At 39.1% G+C, this 19457-nt stretch overlaps 1 protein-coding gene across 1 annotated transcript; it reads right to left on the reverse strand.

Moving 5' to 3' along the window:
- Positions 1–578: 578 nt before the first annotated feature.
- LOC145131555 (zinc finger BED domain-containing protein RICESLEEPER 2-like) lies at positions 579–3062 on the reverse strand. The gene is made up of 9 exons (XM_079066228.1): positions 2773–3062; positions 2227–2697; positions 1977–2070; positions 1234–1878; positions 1125–1170; positions 938–1038; positions 863–891; positions 727–768; positions 579–642 (listed from the first exon to the last, which is right to left on the reverse strand). Exons 1-9 carry the CDS (start codon positions 3060–3062, stop codon positions 579–581), a joined length of 1782 nt encoding a protein of 593 aa, XP_078922354.1.
- Positions 3063–19457: the final 16395 nt, after the last annotated feature.

Raw genomic sequence — 19457 nt, forward strand, 5'->3', positions numbered from 1 at the left:
AATGCTCAAAACCCATCAGAACAACAATGGGATTAAGAACACCTGAAAACTCCGTAGCACCACTACTCTTGAAATCTTTTAACGAGGGATGCTTCACCTCCCTTTTTGAAGATTCTCAAGTGGCTTTGTCTTTTCCTTTATCACCATTCTTTTTGTGTTCTTCGAAAGTCTGGCGAATAACACCAGTAAGTTTACCCAATAGTCTCTCCTCACGAGGAGATATTGGAGTATTTACTTCATCAGGTTGAGGACCTCCACACACCTCAGGGGTATGGCTACCCACTTGTTCTGCCATTGATCTGCAATATGGAGTAACATTGTATTTTAGAATATTAGGGTTTATCATTACCTAATACTCTACTTAAGTCTTTCCTAAGGTTTGTATTAGGGATGTAAACGAGTCGAGCCGAGCTTGACACTAATCGAGCCAGGCTCGTTTGAAGTTATGGAAGCTCGAGCTGGAGCTCAAGCTCGTTCGTGCATGGAGTGTGAAGCTCAAGATCTGCTCGTTTAGAATATTTAAAGCTCGGGATCGGCTCATGAAAGCTTGTTTGTTCGTGAGCCTAAACGGGATTTAGCTATGCTCGTTTGTAGTAGAGCTCGATCTCGTTAATTAACACATCTGAGCTAGTTAAGTAGCTCCTTTATTAAAATTGGAAATCACAAAAAAAAATTATAAATATGCATCAACCTCAAAACCTACTTAAAATTTTTAATTTGCAATACCTCAAAATATCAACTAGAAACCAACATTGCCACATTGTACTACTAACATGAAAATTCACGTGTAGAATTTGCAAATATTAAAAAGTAATTAATGGGTTCTGATTCATAATCTAATACCAATATAGCAAAAAATTACCTCCATTTAAAAAGGTCACAAAATATAAACTAAAAACCATCACCAAATTAAAAAACCAATATACTAAGAATTTACTTGTAAAACTTGCAATATTGAAAAGCCATTAACAGGTTCAACTTCATAATCACAATGCGTCAATGCCAATATACCAAAAAAACCTTCGTTTGAAAAGGAACCTGCATTAAAATAAAGATGGTTATTAGATGATTAAAAATTGTAAGTTCAAAAAATATTGGGTTATACCATTATACCTTGGACTAGCTTGCTTTCATAGCAGGTAGTACAACTTCAATAGGAATTTCTTCCCTCTACTTCAATAATTCAAAAGAATAAAATATTAAATCTTATACGTTTCAAGTTTTAAAGCATACCTTCAATTTGTTTTTTATTCCATACATTTGTCTAATCCAATCCCCTCCACAAATCAACATCTGAACCGTGTCGGGTGCCAACAAAGAGCGATATGGATCAATGACTCTACCCCCTGCACTAAATGTTGACTCTGATGTAACTGTGGAAATAGGAACTGCAAGTACATCCATGGCCATCCGCGACAACATCCGATATTTCAACTTGTGCATGTTCCACCATTCCAAAGCATTAAACGAGTGCATTCCTCCTCCTTGAACATTATGTATGCTTTCTTCCAAGTACAAAACAAGTTCAGACTTTTCTGGAACCTCCATATCCACACTTTTAATAAACTGCCCAAATGCCTCCCAACCTAATTCAAGTGGCGTGCCTTCATTAGACATTGATGCATTGCTCCTTCCAGAAGATCCACTGGAGGAAGTAGAAGCTTCCTTAACTAAAGAATTATGCATTAATAAATAGTTAGAATACATATTCTCAAGTGCTTTCTCCACTTCTTTAATGTTCTTGGTAGCTTCATTTGGTGGATACAACTTTGGATAGCTAAACTGAACCAGCTTCATCTTGAACCTAGGATCTAATACAGAAGCAATGGCCATAAGTAGGTGACACTCCCCCCAATACTTGTCAAACTTTTCTTTCATCTTAATTGCCATTTTACGAATAAAATCATCTTTAGATTGTGCAGCTCTATCCAATTTGATGTGGCATAGTCACTGCCTGAGATAACATTTGTGCACACCTTAAAAATCTTTAATATTTCACACACATTCTCCACATTTTTCCACTCATCCTCATTGGGGAAATGATGGAAATGAGGCTCATATTCCGCATATCTAAGACCAACATAAAAGATAAAAAAGATAAATCTTAAGATAAAAGAATTACAATATATATATATATATATATATATATATATATATATATATATATATATATATATATATATATATATATATATATATATATATATATTCATATCAGACACTTACCTCGGAAAAACATCTTTAAACTTGAGAGCTATGGACAACATGTCATAGGTGGAGTTCCACCTAGTAGGGACATCAAGCAATAATTTTCTATCATGTACTTGAAGTTTGTGTGCAACATTTGAAAATGTCTGACGTTTTGCCTCAGAAGAATTAATATATTTCATAGCTTCACGGACTTCTTTAATGACAAAATCAATATTTGAAAGGCCATCTTTGACTAAAAGATCTAGGATATGTGCACAACACCTAACATGGAATAGTCTACCACCACATGGAAGTTTCTTCACTCTATTAAAGTTGTTTTTCAACGTATTAACTGCCCTGTCATTGTACGAGGCATTATCCACAGAGATAGAGAAGATCTTTCCCTCAATTTCCCATTCCTTCAAGCATTTGTAAATTCCATCTGCAATATCAAGCCCGGTACGAGGAGGAGGTACATGAACAAAACTTAGCACTCGCTTCTGCAATCTGAAAACAAAAGACTTACAATTCAAAAAGGCTGTCAAGTTAAGGAGAATAATATTGACAAAATCTTCTTAATACCTCCAGTTCTGATCAATGAAGTGCCCAGTGATGACCATATACTCAATCTTCTGCTGAGATGACTTCCAACAATCGGTGGTCAAACTAATTTTTGAAGCAACACTTGTTAGATCTTTCGGTTTTTTCATTTCATGCTTATAGACCTTCAAACAATCTTCCTTTATTGTAGCCCTACATGTCTTTTGAAACAACGGATTAGCCCTCTTCATCATGTAAACAAATAAGTCATTCTCGACCACTGAAAATGGTTGCTCGGTACCCATTATCCAGTTAGCAATTGATTCTCTCATCTTATTAAGATCATACTGTTGGGTATTTTATGTTGCGTCATGGGCTTAGTTTTGTATATCCGGATTGGGCATGTCCATCCGTGATTATTAATTAGGGTTAAGCTATAAATAGTGCATGCATGTATGCCTTAGATACGGTCGTGATTATTATTATTATTGCTTTGTAACCCTAAACACCTCTATAGTCGAAGTTCTTAATCGAGCTCTTCTGAGGTGTTGAAGCTTAATCATGCGACATCAGTTAAACCATTCCTGTGTTCTTCATTACGTCATTTATTGTTTTTCTGCGTAGAATCTATCGATCATACTAGAACTTTGTTCTAACAATTGGTATCAGAGCAGGAGACTGTGTGATCAATACACATTCCTTCTGTTTGAAGAATTCTTTAGGGTTTCCGCTTTTATCGAATATAAAGAAGTAGTATTCTTCTTGTTGACGGTAACTCTTGTGCTTGATAAAACCCTAATCTCAAGTTTACAGGTCTGATTCTAGCAGTTCTAAGGAAAGGCTCACCATGTCTCACGACGATTCTCATTCTAATCCCATCAACATCTCCAACAGCATTGGATCCACTACAAGGGTTCCCATTCTCTACACTCAAGACTATGAAGTGTGGGCGCATCACTTTGAAGATTACGTAGTTGGATCTGAAGATAATGGTTATCTCATCTGGGAAGCTATCACACTTGGGCCGTTTGTTCACTCTGGAACGAACAGGACAGTGAAGACTCAAAAAGAATATAATCAGCTTGTGGCGGACGTAGATAAGATGCCGCAGGATGAAAAGGACAAGGTGCTATGTAATGTGAAAGCCATGAGAATGATCAGATTCGCATTGCAATCTGACACTTTTCGGTTAGTTGGTTCATGCACGACGGCTAAAGAAATCTGGGATAGGTTAAAAGAACTCTAATCAACCGATGAGGATCTAGAACACTCAATCCAAACCTTGTTGCTCTCAGAATTCGGAGTTTTCGAACAGAAACCTGAAGAGAAACTGATACAAACCTTTGATCGCTTCAATCATCTCCTTAGCAAGATGATCAAGCATGGTATTGAAAGAAAATTGATCGAGCAAAAAGTAACCTTCATGAATGGTTTAAGACTAGAATAGATGGCAGTGGTTTCAACAGTGAAAGCTCACGAACAATTTAAATCATACTCGCTAGCGAAACTGGTGGGTATATTTAAATCCCATGAGAGTGTGATAACCAAGGAGGCGAAGATAGTTTCGGGTGTGGGATCGCTGGCCCTTGTCTCAAAAGGCAAAAGTGTTGCAGAAGAAGAGGAGGATTCAGATATGTCTGAGTGTGACCTTACAGGCGAAGAATACGCAATGATGGTCACCAACCCAAAGAAGTTTGCACGAAAGAAGTTCCCTGTCAATAAGAACAGAAACTGGCAAGGAAGTTACAGTTCTGAGAAGGTGAAAGAAGAAACGAAGAATACCACTCAAAAGGATGACGACAAGAAGGAAAGCAAGCTTGCTAGAGACTCTGGATTCGACTGCAATTACTGTCATGGCAAGAACCACTTTGCCAAAGATTGCATGTTGAGGAAGATAGCTGCGAAAAGGGACGGTGAAGATGATGAGGCGTATTACATGCGAAAGTTGGAAGAAATAAAGAAAAAGAAGGCAAGTAATAGTTCTATGAATGCCTTGATTGTGCAGGAAAATGAGGATGAAGATGAGTTCGGTGGCGTTGAAGTCTGGTCAACCGATTCTGAGGATGAAGAAGTGAGAAAACCCACACATGGAAAAGCTTATGTGGCGAAAGAGACTGGTTCGGCTGGAAAATGTTTGATGGTTACAGCTAGAAGACCAACCGAAGGGGAGCTTAAGGAGCCGAACGTGACTGAGGACAAGTGCTTTGCAGCCAAGCCTGTGAGTGAGAACATCAACAACTGTGATCGGCTGATCAAAAAGGTACAATCCATCCTTGAACCACTTAAAGTTCCGGTAACGAATTATGAGGAAGAATTAAATGAACTAAAATTTAAATTTTCTAACTTGAGTGGTAGTCTCATGCAAACTCGCTTAGCGAACTCTAACCTAACTGATCAACTCAGTAGGGTGTCTTCGAAGAGTGAGGAGAGAAGAATGTGGATTGAGCTGAAGGAGACGGAGTTAAATAAGGCTAGGGATGAGATTAATTATTTGCAACGAGACAATTTAAAGTTTTTGAAACAACGAAATGTTTTTTGCTTAATTTCTAAACGCTTATATACGAATATTACTCAGTTGCATTTAAATTGTGAAATAGGGAAAAAGATACACAAGATGATCTTACCCTTCCTTGAATTTAAGGAGGATGAGGTCATCGCTGAATGTGAATCCATAATGTCCTCAGAAGAGACCTCCATCACTTATAAAATCGGACTAGACAAGATAGAGACCTTTATTGACTCTAAGGAACATAAGTGTATGCTCAAAAATCTTTTAGATGAAAATGATAGGTTGAAAATTAAGTCTGAGACCATTCAATCATTTGACTCGTCTAACGCGAAATTAATTTCAGAATATAAAATGAATATAGAAAACACGTCTGAATTTGATGAGGAAAGTGAGATGAGCGAAATCTCGGTAAAAGATGTGGTTGATTGCTCTGAATTTATGAAGAGCGAAACCGAGAATGAAAAACCCCTCATATCTGAAAACTCAGTTGAATACGCTCGCCTGTCAAAGGACAAGCCACAGAAACTCAAAGAGAAAGCAATGGTTTATCAGAAAGTTCAAACTGTGCCAAATCAGGTATATGTTGTTACAGGGGTCACTGAAAAACAAACAGCAGAATTGAAAATCTTGGTCGACACAGACAACGCTGAAGGGTGCAATGATTATTTCTGGTCAGCCCCTATTGATAATGCAGACGAAACCATCGGCTTATCGGAGCGAACCTCGTGGAGGGTAAAAGGTAGATACGTTGCTGAACCCATCAACAAACCCTCAAGTTTTGATAAACCAAGCACGAGTGGAACAAAAGAGATACCAGAAGAACCAAAGAAAGCATCCAATGTATCTTCCAAGACAACCAGAACTCAAAAAGAGAAGCCAAAATTAAGCTTCAATATTCATAAATCTCAAAAGCAGTTAGCTGAACAGCAACGCCAAAGAAATCAGAGATACATGAAGAATCTGAATGAGCAAAAACGGTATTGGCAGTCTCAGAACCCTAATTACGTTCCTTCCAAGAAAGAGTCGAACGTCAAGAAAAATGACGAGCCAAACCGAAAGGAAAGTTTTAGTCCAAACTCCTATTATTCCAAAGCTTAGAACCGAACATCCAGTTTTGGTTCCAATTCCAAAGCTCAGAACCGAACATCCAGTTTCGGTTCCAACACCAGAGCACAGAACCGAACATCAAGTTTCGGTCACAACGTCAAGGCTAACAACCGAAAGTATAGTTTCGGTCCTTCATGCTCCCAACAAAAGCCAAATTCAATGAAGGACATCAAAGGAAAGGGAAAGCTTGATTCGAATACTGATATCAACAATAAGAAAAAGTCAGCTAACCCTAGGCTTCAAAAGAATATTCCAAAACCATCTAACAACACACCATCTGATACACCACAATTTAAACAAGATAAAAACAAAATCAAGGTGTATACCATCAAAAGCAAAGACAAAACCACTCTAATAAAAAGAACTTATTTGGTTGATATTTCTGCTGCCATTCCTTTTTCTGTAAAAGACTCACCAGGGCCCAAGAGACTTTGGGTTCCTAAATCTGCTTAAATTTGCAGGTTATAAGTGACGAGCAGTTCGATGACGAATGGTACATAGACAGTGGCTGCTCACGTCACATGACAGGAAGGAAGGAAGGGCTGAGGGAGTTTCGGTCCCTTAAGGATGGTGGCTGTGTGAATTATGGAAATAACTCTTTTGGCACAATCAAAGGATATGGAATGATAACCAATGGAGACTTCTCGATTCGAAAAGTGGCATATGTGGAAGGGTTGCAGCACAACCTCATCAGTGTATCTCAATTGGTTGTGGGAACTGGTTTGAAGGTTTCATTCGACGATGAGGGATCAGAAATAATCGAGAAGAAATCCAAAAGAGTTCTATTGAAGTCTGAACGCAATGGAGAGATGCATCCTTTAAATCTCAACCCAATTCGAGGAAAACCAGCAATATGCCTGCTGTCAAAGGCAAACACTGATGAAAGCTGGTTATGGCATCGACGCCTATCGCACCTGAACTTCAAAGAAATTAATAAGTTGGTGCTTGGTGATCATGTCCGAGGCCTTCCTCTTCTCAAGTTTGATAAGGAACACCTATGTGCAGCGTGCGAGATGGGCAAACAAAGCAGAAAGAGCTATCCTACACGTATCAATACAAAGATTATTGAAGCGCTTGAACTTCTGCATATTGACTTATGTGGACCTTCGGCTATCGAAAGCTTCGGTGGTAGTAAGTTCATTCTTGTCATAGTAGATGATTTTTCACGCTTCACCTGGGTTTTCTTTCTTAAACAGAAATCAGACGCGACTCCCAAGTTGAAGACGTTTATCAAGCAAGTGGAAGTGCATCTGCGAAAGCTGGTGAGGAATATTAGAAGCGACAATGGGCTTGAATTCAAGAATAAAGATTTCGAGGATTTTCTGGTTGAAAAGGGGATATCTCATAACTTCTCGGCACCCCTATACACCACAACAGAATGGAATTGTTGAAAGACGAAACCGTTCTTTATGTGAGGCAGCCCGAACCATGCTAAGCTTCGCTTCTCTTCCGTTATACTTCTGGGCCGATGCAGTTGCAACCGCGTGCTATACTCAGAACCGATCCTTACTTAACAAACGATTATCCATCACTCCGTATGAGATTCTGAACAATCGAAAGCCCAACGTTAAGTTTTTCCACGTGTTCGGTTCAAGGTGCTTCATTTTCAATTCCAAAGAGAACCGAAACAAGTTTGACGTCAAAGCCGATGAGGGAATTTTTCTTGGCTATTCACTCACTTCAAAGGCATACAGAGTTTTTAACAAACGCTCCAAACTTATTGAAGAAACATACTATGTAACCTTTGATGACAACTACATGAAGAAAGTTCAAAGAAGCGAAAGTGCCTTGGGGGAAATATTTCCTGAATCAGGACAAGTCTCGGTTCCCATTTCCAACTTGTATGAAGAGTACATAAGGCTATTTTATGAACCAGAGAAGGCTATACACTCAGAGGCGAAAGAAGCAGACAACAAAATCGACAATCTGAAGAAGATCATTGATGAAGCTGCAAAAGAAATGGAAAATGAACCTTCTAAACCGACTGGTGGTCAAACCTCAACTGACCCTCCAAACAACGGCTCAACGTTCAAGGGGGAGGGTTCATCTGTACCAAAAACAACTGATAGTCCAGTCGAGGGGGAGAATCCAACTCCAATCCTAACCAATGATAGTCCAATTGAGGGGGAGAATGAGAATACAAATGACGAAGGTGATCAATCAGAACTTGAAGAAGAGGTAAATGCAGAGTTGGATCCTGCCTATGACCCTAATTACCCTCCTCTAACGAAATGGACTAAGGATCATCCCAAAGCACAAATTATTGGTGAATCATCTGAGCGAGTTCTCACACGTTCTCAATTGAAAGCGAAACAAACTGCATTATTATCTAATGTTGAATTCTGTATGTTTAATTCGTTTGTCTCCAAAATCGAACCGAAGAAGGTTAATGTTGCACTTGATCACGCTGATTGGGTAAAAGCAATGCAAGATGAACTCCATGAGTTTGAACGTAATCGAGTTTGGAGGCTAATTCCCACTCCAAAGGATGCTTCAGTGGTCGGATTAAAATGAGTCTTCAGGAATAAGTTGGATAAAGAGGGCAAAGTTATACGCAATAAGGCTCGGTTGGTGGTGAAGGGATATTGCCAAGAAGAAGGGATAGACCATGAGGAAACCTTCGCTCCTGTAGCAAGGTTGGAATTAGTTAGAATCTTTCTGGCATATGCTGCTCATAAAAACTTCGAAGTTTTCCAAATGGACGTGAAATGTGCTTTCTTAAATGGAGAACTAGAAGAAACGGTATATGTTGAGCAACCACCTGGGTTCGTGAACGAGAAATACCCTGATCACTGCTATGTGTTGGATAAAGCTGTATATGGTCTGAAGCAAGCACTAAGGGCCTGGTATGAAACTTTAACTCGCTTTCTTAAAATGTCGAAATTCAAGCAAGGTTCGGTTGGCCCAACCTTCTTCCGAAAGAAAGAAGGCGAACATCTAATGATAGTTCAGATTTATGTCGATGACATCATCTTCGGCTCCACGAATCCTAGCTTAACTGCTGAATTCAGGAAGTTGATGGAGACTAAATTTGAAATGAGCGCAATGGGTCCAATTAACTTTTTCCTTGGATTGAATATAAGACAGGGATCAGAAGGTATTTTTATCAACTAAGAGGCCTAGACGAAGAACTTGTTGGCAAAATTCGGTATAACGGGAGATTCGAAGGTGAAGGTTCCCATGGCGTTTGGCACAAAGTTAACAGCATCTCTGGAAAAACCTGCCGTTGACGTAACACTCTATCGTCAAATGATAGGGTCTCTTATGTATCTAACAGCTAGTAGACCAGACATTATGTTTTCTGTTTGTTATTGTGTTAGGTTTCAGGCAAATCCAAGAGAACCTCACAGGGTGGCAGTGAAAAATATTTTCCGTTATCTGAAGCGAACCTCTTCTCTCGGTCTTTGGTACCCTGCTTGATCCGGATTCTTTGTTCAAGCCTTTTCTGACGCCGGTCTTAGAGGATGCGGTCTGGACCGAAAGAGCACAACTGGAGGATGCCAATTCCTTGACGGTAAACTTGTAAGATGACAGTCCAAGAAGCAAACATGTGTATCTCTTTCAACAGCCGAAGCTGAGTACATAGCTGCAGCATCCTGTACCTCACAAGTGATATGGATACAAAGCCAACTAAGAGACTACAGACTGAGTATGAAGAAAATACCTCTCTATTGTGACTCAGAAAGCGCGATAAGAATATGTCAACAATCCAGTGCACCACGCAAAGACAAAGCATATTGCACTAAGATACCATTTCATCAAGGACCATGTAGAAGATGGGAACGTGGAAGTACATTTCGTTCGGTCCTCTGATCAACTGGATGACATCTTCACTAAAGCCTTACCAGAAGGTAGCTTCAATAAAATTTTACAAGGTTTGGGAATGATGGAAGCAGAGTTGGTACCGAACCCTCAAACCTCACTCTAAAACTTAGACAAGCGAAATAGAGCGAACGCTCGGTCTATTTCGGTTCCGGATTTTTTGGGAACCGAAATGAACCGAACGCTCGGTCTATTTCGGCTCCATAATTTTCGGGAACCGAAATGAACCGAACGCTCAGTCTATTTCGGCTCCGGAATTTTAGGGAACCGAAATGAACCGAACGCTCGGCTTATTTCGCTTCATTCTTTTAAGGTTTGGTTTCGGCTGTACAGTTTGTAAACTCTCTTTTAAAACTTTTTCTTACTCTATTTTCTCTTCCATTTTTATTTTAAGAATGTTTAGTATTAATTTCATTTTGTTTATTTTTCTGTTTTTATTATTTTTCAGAAGCTTCAATAAATCCAAAAATATTTTATGTTTTTTTTATTTTTCAGAAACTTTAAAAATCCAAAAAAAAATATAATAAAATAAAATATTTTTTTTTTATTTATTTTCATTTTTATTTATTATTTCTTAGCAAATTCCAAATTCCAAAAGATTTTTTCTTTTTTTTTCTCATAATTATTTTGTTTTGTTTGTTTTGTTTGTTTTGTTTGTGTGGTTTGTTTGTTTGCTTATTCTCTTTGCTAGGTACCAAGTACATCATTGCTACATAAATTGGAGGTAGGGCACGTATGATTATTTTGATATGAACTAGTTAAGTGTCCCTAGAAGCATGTTGATGCATGTAGACCGAAGCCTCTAAGACTAGGAGCAAGGCCTTAATGATTCGATCTATACCTCTCGTTTCTTCCCAATCAGGCTGATAAATCCTCTCAAGTCATGAGCTACCTTACTCTTCTCAAATGAGTTAAGAGTTTTCTGCTTTGTCATGCTTATATAGCAGAGTTACTTTCGTTTCAACAAGGTAACCCTTAAGACTCAGATATTACTACTGAGGTTTATGGTTACACAAAATCGGTGTTTATGATCTTAGATGCGTATACCCCGTGCTAAGTGAGACCCAAAATCGAATACCAATAATGAATTGACGGTGAATATTTATATTGAAGATGTCACTTGTTACCTAACGAAATCTCATTTTATTTTTTATGATCTTTTACGAAATTGTCTAGCACCAAGGCATTTCTTCCCAAAAAGATCCAGTTTGTTTTTGTTTTTGAGATTTTTATAACATCTTTAGTCACAACAAATTATATCCAACCTACTTGTTCAACAGACCACATCGGTCTCACAAGTACTTCATCCAACGTTCGTCTTATGTTAAGAATCGATGTTCGGTTGAAGATAAGCCACCCTTCAGACTACTATTTAAAAGAAGCCTTTCGGTGTTTCTTTACAAACACTCGATCGTATTTTCTCGGGGAACCACACAAGCACTTCAAGTCTTTCTTGACTTTGATGGAAGAGATTCTTGCCCGGAATCATCTGCTTTATGTCTAATTAAAGACATCACTCACATCCTATACACATTTTGCTTTATTTCTTTATTTTTGACACACTCTTACACGAAAATACATTGTGATTTTCCAAAATTCTGGTTGATGTTCCTTATGGCTCGTTTAAAGTTTCTTTTAGGCACGAAAATGGTTCTTATAACATGTGGAGCGAAAGTGAATTTGAAAAGACGATATGTGGATAAGATTTTAGGCGCGTGAATTTGAACAGTTCCTAAACCCACGCTTGATGACGTCTATCTGGGGTAACCAACCTGTCACATCGCGCTTTTTCAGGCGACGTTTCAGTGATCGTATCATCATCACGAAGATACTTTCTCTCTCCTAGCAATGGTATATAAAGGGTTTCTCACACCAATTGTACCTTCTTACCTTCTTCAAACTCTCTCAAATACACAAGGCGATCTGCAACTGTTCATCTTCTTTCTTACATTAATAATGGCGGAATCATTATCTGTTCAAGATCAAACTGCTTCATAATCACTGCTTGTGATCAAACCTAATCAGAACTTGATCATTCAACTGAACCCCTTTTTGTATGATTCGTACATGCTCCATGTTGTTGAATGTCTCAAGTACTCTCCTCTGGTTATCGCACTCACACAGATGGAATCTGTTCCAATGTCTCTACTTTCCCAAGTCTATTCTGCTGCATCCTATGACAAGAACAAGGAGAGGATCTATTTTCAAATCTTCTCTCACAAGCATTCAATTTCGAAAGGGCGATTATGTTCCCTGTTAAAGCTTTCCGTCGATGCTTCTGTTATCTCTCTTGATTTCGTCACCACTACCCAGCTGTTTACAATGCTTTATGAGATGGGGTACACTGATGTTCTTACCACAGTGACGAAGTTTAAGAAATCGTGTTTGCCGCCGGAATGGAATGGGTTACTTACTCTTATCAACAAGGGTTTAGCGGAGAGGGTTGCTGGGTCAGATGGTACCAGTAAGGCTTTTCTGACCATTCTCTATGGTCTCTACAATGGCATTAACCTCGATTATGGGTCGATTATTTGGTCGCAACCGGTGCAAAGTCTCAACACATCGACGAGATATTCAGAGATTTCTTGTGGTCGTTTTTGGACCATCGTCACCCGAAGGGCCATTGACACTTTACAGATTCCAGTCATGAAGGATGCATTGGTCTCCTCTGTGGCTACTTTTCATACGAAAAAGATCATCTTTTCAGATGCCACCAAATTCTCTCACAATGGTTCCATACCTGAAACGATGTGCAGGTGTGTGTCAAACGAAAGTAAAGTGATGGCTGACTACTGAAAGCTTCCTCCCAAAGGACCAAGAGAACTGACTCCTGAATAGCAAGGTGCTTTCGATGTTGTGGAAAAGCCAGCCAACCGAGGAAAAAGGGCAAATACCAAGAAAGTGGCAACCGAAGGTCCTTCGTCTAAGCCTGTCAAGTCTAAAAAGCGTAAGGCTGAAAAGGCTGACTCTTCGGCTCCAAAGAAAGTTAAGAAGATAGCAAGGAAATCCAAAAGTCCCTCTCCTTCAAGCTTAGAACATGATGAGGAGCGATCGGCAGATGAGGAAGAAGAAGTTCAGCATCATGGTTCACCAAGAGGTAATACACCTCCTCGTTCTCCAACTCCTACTGAACAACTTCATGACAAGATTCCAACTCCTCCTCCATCTCCACCGAAATCTACTGTTCCAGTTTCGGTTGCTCCCATTCCACCACCTCGTACATCTCAAACCACCACTTCTGTACCAGCACCACCAGTTAGTACCATACCAATCTCTACCACTCCTTTACCACCTCCTATCTTTTCACAAGCAACTACTACCACTACAACCGAACCTCCAGTAAATGTCAACGTATCTAATACGGGGGCTAATACTGAAACCGAACCTCCTGTTACATCCAAACCTCTTTCATCATCACCCTCAACAGATTCTGGTGATACTCTCGGTGGTGCCAATCTTCAATTTGACTCAAACTATTACAGTCCTTATCGGCTTCCCACTGATGAAGATGAAGATGCTCCCATAACAAGACAACAAGTGCAGAGTCTTGATGAAAAGCTTGATCAATTGCTTGCCTCTACCAAGACGTATAACGATGTGGTGCTCAAGGCATTTTTGGACAACGCTTTTGAGCAGTATACAGGAGCCATTGACAAATCAACGAAGGCAGTTGAAGATTCAACCTCTTCTTGCCAGAAGGCTACAACTGAGGTTGCAGAACTTATTCACAGTTCCAAGATTTTTCTTGAATCCCTCAAGAGTCATGCTGTTAAGAATGCAGCTAAAGTGAACACTTCAGTTGACTCTTTATCAAAGTCACTTCAAGAGGAGCAAGCCAAATTCGAGAATGTTCGTTCTTCAATTCAAGCTGAGAACACTTCTCTTCTAAGCTCAGTGAATTCTCGCCTTGAAACACTTCATGCTGATTTAGCAAAGGAGAGCGCATTAAGGGAGGATCTTGCCCGTCAAACCTCTACCATTGAAGTTCAGAAGGTTCAATTGGATCAAGCTGAAAGGGAGATTTCAATGTTGAAGACTGAGCGTGCTGTTTTCCGGAGTTGTGCTGGTGATGTTCAGAATATGCTAAACAATGTTCTAAGTGCTCATGATCCGATTCTTACGTTGACCATCCAGAATCACCTGACTTCCAAGCTTCTTCCTGCCCTTGCACTTTTACATGAAATGAACGGTGTTCAGACAACTCAACCGAAAGTCACTGTCAAAACAGAACCGAAGGGTAATGAAGCTTCGGGTTCTGATAATAAAGATAAGAAGAAGGGACTTGCTGATGATAGTGATGAAGAAGAAAGAATTGCCGAAGCCCTGAAATGGAAGAAAAGGGATAAGGAGTTGGATGAAACCCTTAGGGTTGCAAAGGAAGCAGAAGAGAGGGAGCGAAAGAACAAGGAAGAGCAAGATGCCTTAGTTTGCAAAAAGGCCTTGTTTCCTCCTTGGACTAGGGAAACGCTCATCAAAGAAGCGATAGAGTTTCCTAGCATGTACTGGCTGGAACCTGTAGCTTCGTTTGCTTGTGAGAATTCGAGGGACTCACAGTTTGATATGCCTATAACACGAAAGGCATTTACTTTTCACTGCTTTGATTCAACTGTTCAAGTTCCCTCACCTCACCCTCAGGTTGATCGTGAACTTATCGATTTTTATCTCAAGTTCGGTCAGCCTCAGTACCTGACTTGGAGTGCTCAAAAGATTACAACTGTCAAGGTGCTGAAACCTTCGCCTGCAGGGAAGTCTATTAATGTCAATTTCAAAATAACCCGAGGTTCAGACAACTCGGTTTCTGTTATTTCCCTGACAGATCTTCCTAACTTGAATCCTCATGATTGGATCTTGTTGTTCAACGTATTGCTCACAAATGCGAAGGAGTATGAGCCGATCCTTGATCATCTGAAGAGGATGTTGGCTTCCTATATCCATGAAGTTGTTGCAATGGATCAGGAGATTGCTAAAGTTTTGAAGAAGAAACCTACTGTAAAGCCAACTGCAAAACCTAGAGATGTGAACAAAACGAAGATGGGCCAAATTGATTCTAAACATCTCACAGTGATTTTCACAAGAGGCGAAGCTAACATATTTCTTTTCGCTCTTGTTGATAAACATCTGTTCTCAACGGACTGCTTGGAGCACATAATTAATATCATCCATCGATGCAAGCAGAACACTGTGGCAGACAAGAAGAACTTCACGGACATGCTTCGGTGGTATATCACTTTTCGTCATACTCTACTGGCCATTATATCGAAGGTGTTCAAGACTGTCAAGAAGTCTTCTATAGCTCAACCGAATTGAGCTCTCGGCTCCATTGACGCAAAGGGGGAGATTGTTGGGTATTTTATGTTGCGTCATGGGCTTAGTTTTGTATATCCGGATTGGGCCTGTCCATCCGTGATTATTAATTAGGGTTAAGCTATAAATAGTGCATGCATGTATGCCTTAGATACGGTCGTGATTATTATTATTATTGCTTTGTAACCCTAAACACCTCTACAGTCGAAGTTCTTAATCGATCTCTTCTGAGGTGTTGAAGCTTAATCATTCGACATCAGTTACACCATTCTTGTGTTCTTCATTACGTCATTTATCGTTTTTCTGCTTACAATCTATCGATCCTACAAGAACTTTGTTCTAATACATACTTTGTATCAGGTCCGATTAAGGGAGGAGGCTTATCATATCCCATATCCACATCAATCGGCTGAAAATTAAGCATTTGTTGAGATTTTTGGTAAGCTTTACGTTTTGCACAACTTACCAAGTGTCGTTTGTATGTTGATGTAGTGCCTGATCCAACTTTAGCCAACCGCTTCTTGCAATGAATACATTCAACTTTTACCTTGCCATAAGGAAGAGTCACATCAACAAATTCTCCCCATACTGAGGAGGTCCTTTGTCGCTTAGGCTTTAATTCCAACTCGTCCACAGAACCAACATATTCACTAGTATTTTGACCATTAGGATGGATCACCTCGTCATCGAGGTTAATGCTTTCATGTGCATCTTGTGTGGGTTGATTATCATCACCAACACCTACTGGATTCAATGTAGAACCCTGCATTGGACTAACTAGATTTGTTTCACTTACAATTTGCATTAGTAGTGTTGTGTATTAACATATAACATCAATAGTAATAGATAAAATAAAAAAAATGAACACTGTAAAAAAAACATAACCTTGTGTGGGTGTTCAACGAAGATATACAGCCGCAGATGAACCAATTGATTCCGATTGGGAGTAAGAGAAGAGAAGTACTTATCAGCCGTCGCATGTGGTAAATTAGGGTGAATACTAGGGTAAAACTATATTGTACGCGAAAGGCCCAAGCCCCAAAGAGTGCTTATTTAATTTCAATATGATAATAATAATATATAAAATAATATAAAATGATATTATAGAATTATAAAAAAGCTCGTTAAGGCTCGCGAGCTTAAACGAGCTCTTACCTTAAAGATCGAGATCAGGCTCGTTTATTAAATTAGCTTTATTCTAGGCTCGAGATCAGGCTCGGGCTCGTTAAAGCTTGGCTCGTTCCGAGCTTTTAACGATCCGAGGTCGGCTAGCTCACGAGTAGCTTGGCTCGTTTACATCCCTAGTTTGTATCCATATACTTACAATGATTCAGTTCATATATTGAACTTCCAATAGTTTAAGTCTAAATACCAATCCGTGGAATTTAGTTCACTTAAACTACTACTCTGATACCATGATTGAAAGACCCAAATTTTCATATTTTTGAAAGACCCAAACTTTCATACTTGACAATTGTTACTCCAAAACATGCTACATGCATATTCATAAAAACAATATTTTACATTGATAAAGTGATTACAAACGACTGGATACAAACCGACTATTACAAAGTGTTATATATTACACAACTACCCAGGATACTATACTTTTTTACATACATGATCCCTAAATACAAAAGTAATATTATAACTATTCTAAACCTTCAAACAGTATACGACAATACTGGTTACTTATCTCCTGCAATTTGTTAAAAATAGAGAGGGGTAAGCGGTGACGCTTAGTGAGTTCAATAATAGATACAATATAACGTTATGCCATTTATATACTTCAATATGGCAGAAGCAAAGAGGAACAAGAAACAACAAAGGCATATGTGAATCATGTGACAAACTTTCCATATCAATCAATGATTTGATTCAAAGATATACGATCAATGAGACATGATAATTTCTATACTTGATATACATCAATAAAGCTTCGGCCCAAATGGCACAGAAGACATACACTTTCTGATTTAAACATTTTGTTAGATTTCAGGCTGAAAGCCCTATCTAACTTTCTGCCAGTACCATAGAATAGAAGTCATTCTCTTACGAGACATGCTCTACATGGCCAGAGGCTACATACCAGTACCACCGTGAATCTAAGTCCTTTCACTGATCACATGGTCAAAGGTATAGCTTTGCTATCATAAATAGCAGAAATAATAACAACGGAAAGGCTCACAGCACATATAACACATAACATACAGTTGTTCCTATATATTGAACTCACCGTGAAATAACTGCGGGTTAAAATAGTAATTTGTGCAGCACTTCGTTATAATAAATAGCTTCGTTGTTGAAAACCAGGAGCTTTATTGAAAACCGGGCCCTGCAAGGGTTGAGCTTCAAACCGAAAATATAAATTTCTCGGGCTCTTTGGGAACTTCGGGGCGTGTTTTTGGTGTTGGAAATGATCTCGGGGCTTCGAGGGAAGTTGAAATAGTGAAAATATGAGTTGAGGGTGAAAAAGTGCCAATTTCTAAAAATTAGCCGGGAGGTCTCGCACCCTTTATATAGGTGCGAGCCTCGGATCCGAAGCAAGAGGAAGGAGGCAGGTGGTAGGGAGGCTCGGAGACACGGCAACAGAAGCGAGGCTCGGACAGAAGCAGCACACGCGCCATAAGGTTATTGGATCGCGGCTTCGGAGAGAGGGATGACAACACACGGGTCAGACAGCTGGTTTCGGACACGCCACGAGTCGGACACGGGGCAGCTTCTCGGGCGAGGTGACATGGCAAATTCCGAGCCATGTATGCGAAATTCCTCGAGCTTCGTTTTTGACGTTCTTTATATGCACGCGTAGGTAAAACTATGCTCTACAACTTTCGTTTAGACTTCGTCGGCTAATTTCTAATTTATTTTTAATATTATTATTTTTAACAGACCGGGACAGGAAAATCCGTTAAAAATTCATAACTTCTTCATTCGACGTCCGTTTTCGTCGGTATTTTTACCGTTGTACTACTATTGGCGAGACCTTCGATTCTCGTTTAGGTTGTGTCGGCTAAATATCGCTCGATCTTTATTTCAAATTTTTAGCTGTCTACTGCTATTCCGAAACTTAGAAAAATCATAACTTCCTCATACGAAGTCAGATTTGGACGTTCTTTTTTTGAAAATTCTCAGTTTAACAAATACTACGACTTTCATTTAGATTAATAAGGCTAAAAAGTAGTTTATCAAAAACTCACTTTTTACGTCATTTGGTGAGGTGCCGGTTTTGTCGCGGATCTTCAATTGGTCATAACTTCTTCGTTATAACTCGGATTTTCGATGAGGTTTTCGCCTAAATGCTTCTAATGAAATTATCTAAAACTTTGAATAATAAAATTTTTCTTATTTCAAATTTTATATTTTCGTTAAATTTCGATATTTTAACTTTTAATTGGAATCTCATAAGACTTCCAATATTTTCCGAGTGATTCTAAACATAGTTTTACTTCATTTCTAGTAAAAACTATCTGTTAGAAATCAATACTCAATATCACATAATATTTCATAATATTATTTACTTTTAACATTTACAAAACACGATTTCAAAAGATATATGTTACATATGAACTCACATTGAGTGGATTTCTTAGTGGATAAAGAGATGAAGATGAAGATCCTCAGGCTTAGAACACTTGAAGATGCTTGAAGAGCACTTGAAGATGGTATTACCCTATGGATAATAACACATATAAATGTGTGTAAATGTAAAAAAACTAGTATGAATGTGTTTAAAAACACTAGATCCATGGAGGAAAGCTTACCAAAATTTGAAGAACCAATTTGTGGAGAATTAACCTTGAGAAAAATGTAGTGTTCTTGAGAGCAATTGAGAGAATGAAGAAGATGAAGATGGTGAAATGAGAGGGGAGGGGAGGGGGGTTGGACGAAATTTTTGGGGGAGGGGGAAGGAAGGGTGGTGGGGTGGGGTGGGGTGGGGTGAGGTGGGGTGATGGGATGTTTGCTTGGTTACATGTTGGACAATACT

The sequence above is a fragment of the Lactuca virosa genome, chromosome 8 (genome assembly GCF_052849685.1).
Source record: "Lactuca virosa cultivar CGN04683 chromosome 8, Lactuca_virosa_CGN04683_v6, whole genome shotgun sequence".
Lineage (NCBI taxonomy): Eukaryota > Viridiplantae > Streptophyta > Magnoliopsida > Asterales > Asteraceae > Lactuca > Lactuca virosa.

What these genes read in the sequence shown, in the direction of transcription:
- LOC145131555 (XM_079066228.1), bottom strand. Translation starts at nt 3,062, where the DNA reads ATGAGAGAATCAATTGCTAACTGGATAATGGGTACCGAGCAACCATTT. An exon ending in TGTGACCTTTTTAAATGGAG is followed by an intron (nt 769 to 862) that starts GTAATTTTTTGC and finishes TTTTCATGTTAG; the next exon opens with TAGTACAATGTGGCAATGTT. An exon ending in TTTCTAGTTGATATTTTGAG is followed by an intron (nt 643 to 726) that starts GTATTGCAAATT and finishes ATTTTAATAAAG; the next exon opens with GAGCTACTTAACTAGCTCAG.